The following is a 9,803-nucleotide window of genomic DNA, read 5'->3' on the forward strand; positions in this document are numbered from 1 at the left end:
TGTGCGGTTGGCTGCATACTTCACCGCCACTGCATGTTACCGCCCAAGTGAATGAAGGTCGAAGGCTCCAGAGTCCATCTCCAACTATGTACTATCTCACTATCGACTTGGCCTGGGCACAGTTAATTGAGCTGAACAAACTTGACCCAGATCTACATGAAATCCTCCCCATCCATACACACCGACAAGGTTCCCCAACAAACGGAACTCAGGACAAAAATCTCCCTTTTTCTAATCCTGTACGTGACCGACAGGGTTAATGCGGGGTAATGCAGGACCGCATAATTGCAGAGGTCGGTTACGGAGAGACTGAACTGCCGCCTCCAAATGATTCGAGGGCATCAATGTCTCATCCATCTCGGTATGCTTTACTCCGCCCTTGATCCCTGGCAAATATTGGGCGGATAATCAATCCCTGCAGGCAGAAGTACAGTAAGCTGGGGAAGGTCGAGGTTCAACTCCACCCGCCATTCCGATTCTTCTTCTATTCTTCGACAACGGTCCTGGCGGTCTGGTTCTGGCCATCTATTTCGCAATGAAGGCGTCGCAGGACAACAAGGCGGACTTTGACAATGAGAAGCACGAGGAGAATGAGCTTGAGCATGGGGAGGAGTATGGACAGGATGCGCAGCGAAGAGCTGCTATGACCAAGAGGGTTCTGTTCAAGATAGACACGAGGTAGGCTCTTGGACATGTTTTGTGAAATCAGAAGCAGCTGCCGCCATTGCAACTGATGGTATTCTTTTTCACTATTGGCAATCGTCTCAATGCTCACCAATATCACAGGGTCATGCCTGTTCTGGCTCTTCTCCTGCTCTGCTCGTTCCTCGACAGGACCAACGTCGGCAATGCCAAAATCCTCGGCCTCGAGGCTGATCTAGGCATCACAGACAAGCAGTATTCACAAGGTCTGGCCGTATTTTACGCCACATACATTGCTTGGTGTGCTACCTCTCTCTCCACTCACCAAAGACGCCAATGCTGATTCACCCCGTCACAGCGAGCTTCCAAGTAACCTCGTCCTTAAGAAAGTCTCCCCACGTATCTGGCTGCCATCATTGACTGTCGCGTGGGGTATTATAACCATGTGTTTGGGGTTCGTGCGCTCATTTGGCAGTTTCGCTGCCGTGAGAGCGCTGCTGGGCATCGCCGAGGGCGGCCTGTTCCCGGGCATCGTGTTGTATTTGTCCAGCATGTACACTCGAGGCGAATTAGCCCTTCGAATAGGGATTTTTTATACCAGCGCGAGCCTTTCGGGGGCATTCGGTGGCCTTTTGGCCAGAGGATTGTCGGCGATTGGGCCAAGAGGCGGGCTGGAGGGTTGGAGATGGATCTTTATCATCGAGGGCTTGCTGGTAAGTTGGACGTTTCGCAGATTTAAATTGTCATCGGCATAGCCAACTGTTAACAAATAACCAGACGGTTGTCTCTGGGTTGATTGCATTTGTTGCGTTGCCAAATGGAGTCGCGAGCGCCGGGTTCCTCTCAACAGAAGAGCGAGACTTTGCCGCTGAGCGACTAGCAAGCGACAACGGAGGTCGCTTCAAGTATACCACTCCCTTTACGTATGATCCAAGGCACTAGACTAATAATTATGCTCTTTAGCCCAGCGATTGAAGCTGAGGAGACATTCAAGTGGTCAGAGGTTCGCCGCGGCCTCTTCAACGTCCAGATCTGGCTCACATCTACGACGTATTTCGCCCTCCTTTCGGGTGTCTATTCTTTTGGTCTTTTTGTAGGTAGATTCCTATTTTCAACTCCCCGGTATAGAGCTGCAAGTTTTGTACTGACTGGGTAAAGCTGCCTACGATTGTCAACGATCTAAAGATTACATCCAACGCCAACAAAGTCCAGTTGTGGACTGTCATTCCCTACGCTGTAGCAACTCCTACAACTGGTATGTACATGCGTATGGTTGTATCCCTAAGAGTTTGGTCTGCTGACCGTGACTTCAAACAGTCTTCGTCGCCCTGATTTCCGACCGCATCAAGCTACGAGGGCTTCCTATGCTCATCATGCTGCCCATCTCTATCGCTGGCTACGCAACGATTGCTCATGTCCAATCTGCTAGCGTCCGTTTCGCAATGACTTGTCTCATGGCCATGGGAATGTACAGCTCCGTGCCGTGTGTGTTGGTATGGAACGCGAACAATTCGGCAGGGCATTATAAGAGGGCAACAACATCAGCTCTTCAACTAGCCGTGGCGAATTGCGGAGGGTTTGTTGCAAGTATGTCAATATCCCAGTATATGCTTAACAAGTTTCAGTAGCTGACGCAGGGGTCACTTTACCAGCATTCGTATACCCAAACAAGGACGGGCCCATCTATCTCAAGGGACACTCCATTATTCTGGGATTATTGTGCTATGCGTGGTTCGCGTAAGTAACTTCTTCTTCTCTGAATGTACTGGACATCTAGGGGCATGACTGACGGTGAATAACAGTGTTTTGGCCAATCTACTCTGGCTGGCCAAGATGAACCGAGACAAGAAGATGGGTAAATACGACCAATATGCCAACTCTGGCGACGACCGCGATCCCGAATTCGAAATGATTTTGTAGAATTTCTGTGTTTGTTGTGGATTTATCTTTATAACTCGCCAGCGGATATAGGTTCAACATCCCCGAATGCTGTTTAAATAGACAACTAAGAGAGCCTTCCGTTAGTGCCTCTAAAAGATCAAGGGAAATGTTATCCAGCATCCCAAATTCGGTATCCAACACCCTAGCGACTGCGTGGAATTCAAGTATTAGAATAGGATGTAAAAAGAATATGAATAGAAGCTACCTTTATACTACTATCACTACTTTCTGCTAATATCACTACTTTCTGCTACTATCGCTACTTTCTTCTAGTGTCTACTATTATAAATATATTCTTCTAGTATCTGCTGCTATTGTAGTTTTTCTCTAGTATCTAATATTATTCTTTAGTCCGTATAGCTTTTATGTAAGACATGGGATACTAGATAACAAACTTGGGTAGCTGGATAACTGCTCCCAAGATTAAATATACCCGTACATTCACAGGGGGTTCACAGCTCTTCCAGGAAGAATCGAAGCTTTCGAGTCAACATATCTGTATTTCTATTTATCAAACTATTTCTCATAAGGAGATTTCATACTAAGGAAACCTCAAAACCACAAGATCTAATATCCTTAAGCAGGCGCTCTAGCGGCTGTGCGTATGTCACATCGTTGAATTCTTTGGCGCTTGCGCCCGACGTTAGTATCCCAGCTGGGCGTCGGCGCAAATCCCAGACGCATGACCCAGAATCTCCTTTCGTCGAGAAAGGCGCTTGTGGATGCCAGTTGGCTTTTTCCGTTGGTACTATAGGCCATTCCTCACTGATTACTTTCTCAGTGCCATCTGGGGTATCAATAGAATAGCGAACCAATGACACCAAAGTTGATCCGAGCCCTAGCGTCAGCCCTGAGCTTGGTCCATACTTTGCAACCACCATTGCTGGCTCATCAAAGTATTTGGAGACTTCCGGGTCCAAGATTTCATCCACTGAGACCTCGGGTTTTTCTAGTTCGATACAGCCATCCACAATTGACACGAGCGTTGGAATGGCTCTTCCTAGTAACCTGCCTTTACTTCGGTCAACTAGATTCTTGAATTCACTCTGCCCTTCGAGGTACACCTTGTTCTTGATCGAAAGAAAAGATGACTGGTGACTCTTCGGAGAGAGTTCAATCAAGGTCCAGTCCCTTAACCACTCGCGGGCAGAGTCAGTTGTAACAGCAAGCGCAGGCGCAAAAAGAAGTTGCCCAAATACCCTAGAGGACGGGGTTTCGAATTCTCTCATGGTCTGCTGGAGATCCAAACTGCGGTTAGCATAAGCCTCGACTGCAGCAAATTGTTCTTTATCTTTGGCATATCGCCTAGCTGATTCTTGAGCGGATTTGGCGTCTTGTCCAAGGCTCCTGATTTTAGTCTCGAAGGTGGGTTGGTCAATTTGGATGACGTCTTTCGGAATATCGGGCTTTCGACTATTCGACGTCGACTGGCCATCTGAACCCCGAGTGTCGTACTCTTGCACACCTTCTGTCTCCGGGTCAATGATCACGTGCCTGCAGGTCAGAGCCAGTAGTCGATGTTCGTCTGAGGAAGAGGACGGCTTGAGACGGAGATACAAGCCTTTCGTACCAGCCATATGGTGGTTCATTGTCGCAATCTTTGTTCCGAGACGGTCTGACATGTCCACCAGGTCACGGGCAAAGAGATCTCCTTCTGATATTGCTCCCGAAGATAGTTGAAGTTGGGGTAATGGGTTGGTGCAAAGGTGCACAACAGATTCTCGGATCTCACACTCCACCTCATGAATGCCATGAGCCTCGAATATTCTTTTGCATCGTACTGTAATTGGATGTCCATCGCTCCAGGACAGTGAGTCTGGAAGAACCGCGATCATGAGCGTGAGTGTATACTCTCCATTTAATCCAACTCGTAGAATGTCGAGAGCAGTCCAGTTTATTCCATCTACTGCCTTCAGAATCTCGGCCCTTAGGGAGGATGATCCGTCGTTCCACTGCTGATGTAATTGCGGGTGCCTACCAACAGGTTGGAGAACTCTTGGATACATATTCTGTATGCCCAGGAATGTGGTGAACCCTGGCATTTGCGGGTTCACCCACATACGTGTACCCGACCGAGCGATGAGTCGAGGGCGTGATGGTAGCCCATAATAGTAGAGGCGTGCCTCTTCCTCCGATGGCGGTCCTCCGGACTGCACCGGCTCAGCCATTGTGAGGTCGCAAGATCTGGATGTCGTTCTGCGTTTCTTCTCCGATACTGTGACACTGAAGGTCTCCTAGACTTCCGGTGGTAATTTATTTGGATCAGTTGTGTTCCTGCGATGGTCTGCTGTTTTTCTCTTGGATGGTGGTCTGTCAGTCGTGGGCCATTGCGTGTTTATATAGGTAATTGTCTGGCTATTAGATCAGCGTCGGAGCTATCGATGTGAAACTCTGTTGGGATTGGGATGTGCTGAAGTTTGAATCTCGATAGTTTTCGGGCGTTAACCTTTTTTGTTTCCAACAGGATGAAAAAGGAGTAAAAAGAGCTTGCATACTTTAATCTAGAAAAGCGGCATCTGCTCAGAGCCTGCGGGGCTGAGTGAGAAATGCACCTACCAACAATTGTGAAATCCCCCGAGAAAAGGAGTCGCGATCTGGAAAGTTATCTCCGTATCTGCTGCTATCTTGACCATCTGCTACTATCTCGACTATCTGCTACTACCTATCTACTACTGTCTGTTACTGTTTTTATTGAAGACAAATATGGCGTCAGTATCAATGGCACCAGGCCAAGCACCCAATATATTAATGACTTTTATCTATTCTATCACATCCATTTATATTCCCTGTAATTATGATGCGAAAAGTACACCTTTGGAACCAAATTATCCCATCAATACTTTTACCACCTCTTCAACTTCATCCGTATTCCCAAACACGATTCCGCCTCTCTCATCACATCCTTGCACATCCTTGGCCAAAACATCCTTTCCATTCTCATCCACAGCCTTTCCTCCAGCACATTCTACCACCAAAGCTATAGGAAGAACCTCGTACAACCTCCTCAACTTAGCCTTGCTGGCTGACTCCACGGGATTGACGTAGACGCCGTGGCCTTTGGTGAGGATGTGGCCCAAATCCGGGACAAGCCCGCCACAGTACCGAAGCGTATACTTTTTAGTGATGAAGGATGAAATGAGGGTGGCGTATTCTGAAGAGTCAGCCGCAAAACGTAGATTTGCAGGGGCAAAGTATCTGGTTTTGTAAGGCGGCGAAGAGAGTTTAATGTTAGGGTTGAGGAGCTCAATCTTGTCGTTGTCACCAAGCCCCAACTCAAAGCAGAAGCCCTCAGCAGAAGCAGAACCTTGAGTTGCGTCTGCTTCCCTGATGGCTACAATGACAGTTGTACGCGGTCCATGAACTCCCAACACGGAACAAATCTGGTCTCTCGGGTTCTTCCCCAGTGTCGTCTCGCCTTTCCAGATTCCCACAATTGTGCCCACAGCCCAATTAGGAGCAATGATTGAGCTTCCATCAAGTGGATCAAAAGCCACAGAAAACCTTTCAATCGAAGAAACAGCACTGGAAGCTTCTCCTTGATGAACCTCTTTCTCTTCGGGATCTTCCTCACTGCTGGCTCTCACTACAAGCGGACACTTGGCAAGCGCAGCGCGCATGAGATTCTCCGAAGCGACATCGACGTTGAGTTGATCGTCACCAAAAGAGTTTGCGGGTCCAACGAGGGAGACGTGGTGCGAAATTCGGAGGGTGGCGCCGATTTGAGAAATTGCGCTGAGCAGATGCGGCAGTAGAGATGTGCTCAGAGCGTGGAGGGTTGGAGATGGGGATTGAGTGAGCTGAGGGGGGAGCCATGGGGGGAGAGGAGACTGAGAAGCCATGATGATGACTGGAGCTGATTTCAATGTTCTCAGCGGTTGATGCCAGAGAGCTGAATGAGTTGAGTTATGTTGTTAGAGTGGCGAAAAGTCTTGGAGATGCGGGTTTTTGCTGCTTTGGTGGGGTTTGGTTTAGCTCAGTGCTTGGAGCTGAGAAAACGAGAACCTTAAATGAAATGGTTCTAAGTCCGCCGCGATGTTGTTAATTCTACAGCATGAACAAAGGGAATCCGATTCAATGAGGATTGTCGATTTATTTAATGAGATCGGATTGCCAGATTATTCATCTCGAATTATATCACTCGTGGTATCTCACGCCACATATCACGCCAAACTGTGCATTTATCTTCACTATCGCCACGACCATCGAGCTCCCTGCGATGAGTGGCTTTAAACTAATTGCGATATCTGAGCTTACAGCGCAGGGGAAGAAAATATCCGATATAATGAACGTAATAAATTGCCCAAATGAGGAAAAATTACAGCACGGCATGTTTTGAGACGGCAACTGGGTGAAAATACAACTCAAAGGGACTAATGCGACCAGTGCTACCAAAGGTGTATTGGAGACTATTATAGATGGACATAACTAGCTCTGGGTATGTAGATAGAGTATATGTGTGTTGGTTACAATATTTGGGTAGCTAATCCATCAAGAATTATTTCACTCGGCGGCTGGAGAATTATCGTCACTTGCAATCGACGTCGCCAGCAAAGTAGTTGCCCATATCGTACATGCTACTTTCCTCGCACTTTTACAATACCTTAAGCTTTGTGTTTGTTCATTGGGCATCCATTTAAAGGCAGGACATCCCAGACACTTCATCCAACATCTGCCTATCACCGAAGCATTTCTTCTGATCTGAACGAGCACTCACGCACTCAGCCAGCCCCAGCCAATCCAACTGAGCACGATTCCAACTTCCAACACGATGCAGCAGCTGACGTTTCCGATGCCTCCCACTGAGGAAGAGTGTCAGCTCTACTACTACGGACTTACATATTGCCCTAGACTCGTCGCACGCTCAAGCAGCCATGTTTGGGTAAAACGACAGCTGCCCAACCGGATCGCTTTCGCAGGCACCGAAAATATGGCTCCCAAAGCACTTAAAACTGTCACAGAACATGCCTTCATGCATATATGGAATAACCCAATATATACCCTACAGATGCAGATCACACTCGCGGCCAGCGCTGCCCAATTTATCTCCATCGACCTTTTCGGTATTGGATACGATGATGGAGTTAACAAAGATTTTCCTATTACCCTTATTGTTACTGTTAGGCCGCGTTCATTACCATGGAGTGAAGGATATGCCATTGCACGAACATGCAAATTGATCCTCGAATCTTTTAATATTCATGATGTGGAGTGCGAAATTCGAGAGCTTGTCATGGTTCATTGGTAATTGCTGCAGCAGGTCCAACGCGGAGTCCAACACAGAGCCCACTGCCGAAATGCCAGCCACTTTTCAGCTGTCTTCAGCTCGAACATCAGGCGCAACCACTCTCGAACGAGCCATGGAACCGATTGTTGGCCTTCATTCTAGGGGTGTTTGGCCAGCTTCTTTTTCGCCTGAATTTACATGTGTTACGGACCACAGCCGTGGCAGCAAGCGACTGAGGGAATGGACATTGATTGAACTATTATCTAAACGTAAGTAGGATCCTGTTTGTTCGACCAAGAGCATGGCTTACGTGGGGATACAGAGCGAGTTCGACAGCCTTTTTATAAACGGAGAGCGTGCGGATTGAAGAGATTACCTACGCCAAACATACTTATTGCGGATGGCTGTATTGGGATGCAGAAAGAGGTGGTTACTATGGAGGAGATTTTGAAGCCGACTCAGACTTCGAGGCATTTTGATGAGCCAAGATTGGTAGTGGGAATCATGGAGCGAGACGGAGTTCACGCTGGGTCTCGGCAACACACTGATGTCTTCAAATGGCCGCTAATCGGACGTAATAAGCGAATAACTGTTTGTAGGAACTGCTACGTTGGGGAAGCTGATTAACTTGTATCAAATACCAGTACCTTACTTGGCCAGCGTATACCTATGCAAGTGAATTATGAAAGTGCCATTTAATGATTAAGCCAGTTCATTCAGAGAAACTTCAAAGCTGCAAGACTTGATATCTGCAAGTAGGCGCTCTAATGGCTGAGGATACGTGATGTTATTCCACCCGTTTTTGTCTTCCCCTACTTCGACAATACTAGTAGGGCGTCGCTCTATGTCTTAGACGCACAAACAAGCATTTCCCTTCATAGACAAGGCCTCTTGGGGGAGCTCATTGGCATTTTCCAGCCCATTCGTTGCTTGTGCTTTCTACAAGCTCCTCTGGTGTTGCTGTATAACGAATCAATGACTTGGAGCTATTGGGCTAACTTGACAGAACAACTACGTGGTTTAGCTAATCTACTCTATCTACTCGATCTGCTTTTGTGTACTAGATCTCTCTATATCTACTATATCTACCTAAATCTACCTAACTAACTCTAGAATGAAGCCAACCGAGACGCCAGGTTTTGTGGACTTTACTTCGATCGCTATAAAACCAGCATTTAGTTTGGACGAGTGTTGTAGAAATTCCATTAAAGACCACCTGTGGAAGCAAATATCGCCACTCGGTCTACCTCCTTTGTATCTGCCGCGGGAATTGGTCTTGACCTTGCTTGCCGGGCCTCTTGACGCCTCTGGAAGTCTGGAAGGCGGGAGTCATCAACTTCCATTGAATCAAACTCTGTCTCTTCAGAATCAGAGTCATCAACATCTGGTTCAGAGGCGAAAAGTTTTGATGATGGCATTCCTGCAGGGACTTCCCCAGAGGTCCCCTGACGGAGATCTGAAAGGCGCTGTAGGAGGCGGGCTGTCGGAGTGGTTAATTTGACGTTGGCTACGTCCGTTGATGCCGGTGATAATCGGCGGTATACGGCACCGTTCAACATCATTCCAGCCGTCTCAATCAGGTAGACCTACCTTTATTGGGCTCATCAATTTATCTGCTAAGGCGGTAATATGACTCTTCAGAGCATGTAAGCTGCACCTTTCTGCTTTTTAACAAAGTCTTTGAATTGTTTTGCTTGAATTTTCTCGCGGGCTGTCAGTTGGCCTATAAGCTTCATTTTACCTGAAAGCACCCGCTTAAGCGTTAGAGGGGTTTGCACATCCAACTTAACCGACGAGTCGAAAAGACTGGCGTATAGCCTACTAATTCTCTAAAAATGTATCCGCAGGTGTCGGGTCCTCCTTTTGCTTATACCTAAATAGCTATACTAGATCCCAAAGTACTCCAAGGTAACCCTTAATGTTCCGGATGTAATTTGGCATAGGCGTTGCTGAAACGAGGAGGATGGCGTCTCGATCTAGCTGGCGAACTAATTTG

At 47.4% G+C, this 9,803-nt stretch overlaps 4 protein-coding genes across 4 annotated transcripts; 1 reads left to right on the top strand and 3 right to left on the bottom strand.

Annotated features, from left to right (window-relative positions):
* The first annotated feature begins 54 nt into the window (after positions 1–54).
* V8C40DRAFT_249908 (major facilitator superfamily domain-containing protein) lies at positions 55–2,789 on the top strand. The gene is made up of 11 exons (XM_083216850.1): positions 55–88; positions 151–361; positions 426–678; positions 787–942; positions 1,001–1,355; positions 1,420–1,547; positions 1,606–1,735; positions 1,801–1,897; positions 1,960–2,229; positions 2,295–2,379; positions 2,445–2,789. Exons 3-11 carry the CDS (start codon positions 536–538, stop codon positions 2,560–2,562), a joined length of 1,482 nt encoding a protein of 493 aa, XP_083071856.1. The 5' UTR covers positions 55–88; positions 151–361; positions 426–535; the 3' UTR covers positions 2,563–2,789.
* Positions 2,790–3,119: 330 nt separating this feature from the next.
* V8C40DRAFT_280565 (uncharacterized protein) lies at positions 3,120–4,872 on the bottom strand (the record flags this gene model as incomplete). The annotated part of the gene is made up of 1 exon (XM_083221408.1): positions 3,120–4,872. Exon 1 carries the CDS (start codon positions 4,749–4,751, stop codon positions 3,120–3,122), a length of 1,632 nt encoding a protein of 543 aa, XP_083071857.1. The 5' UTR covers positions 4,752–4,872.
* Positions 4,873–5,237: 365 nt separating this feature from the next.
* On the bottom strand, positions 5,238–6,659 carry V8C40DRAFT_249910 (fructose-1,6-bisphosphatase). The gene has a single exon (XM_083216851.1). It carries the CDS (start codon positions 6,420–6,422, stop codon positions 5,409–5,411), a length of 1,014 nt encoding a protein of 337 aa, XP_083071858.1. The 5' UTR covers positions 6,423–6,659; the 3' UTR covers positions 5,238–5,408.
* Positions 6,660–9,012: 2,353 nt separating this feature from the next.
* V8C40DRAFT_267583 (uncharacterized protein) lies at positions 9,013–9,366 on the bottom strand (the record flags this gene model as incomplete). The annotated part of the gene is made up of 1 exon (XM_083219863.1): positions 9,013–9,366. The coding sequence occupies one exon, from the start codon at positions 9,364–9,366 to the stop codon at positions 9,013–9,015; it is 354 nt and encodes a 117-aa protein (XP_083071859.1).
* Between the last annotated feature and the right edge of the window lie 437 nt (positions 9,367–9,803).

This window comes from Trichoderma camerunense (assembly GCF_050948025.1).
Source record: "Trichoderma camerunense strain CBS 138272 chromosome Unknown V8C40scaffold_12, whole genome shotgun sequence".
NCBI classification, from domain to species: domain Eukaryota; kingdom Fungi; phylum Ascomycota; class Sordariomycetes; order Hypocreales; family Hypocreaceae; genus Trichoderma; species Trichoderma camerunense.

Bases quoted from the DNA above. Each gene is read 5' to 3' on its own strand.
- V8C40DRAFT_249910 (XM_083216851.1), bottom strand. From the start codon at position 6,422: ATGGCTTCTCAGTCTCCTCTCCCCCCATGGCTCCCCCCTCAGCTCACT.
- V8C40DRAFT_249908 (XM_083216850.1), top strand. From the start codon at position 536: ATGAAGGCGTCGCAGGACAACAAGGCGGACTTTGACAATGAGAAGCAC. The intron at 943-1,000 runs GTGTGCTACCTC...ACCCCGTCACAG, and splicing joins TACGCCACATACATTGCTTG to CGAGCTTCCAAGTAACCTCG. The intron at 1,548-1,605 runs GTATACCACTCC...TATGCTCTTTAG, and splicing joins GACAACGGAGGTCGCTTCAA to CCCAGCGATTGAAGCTGAGG.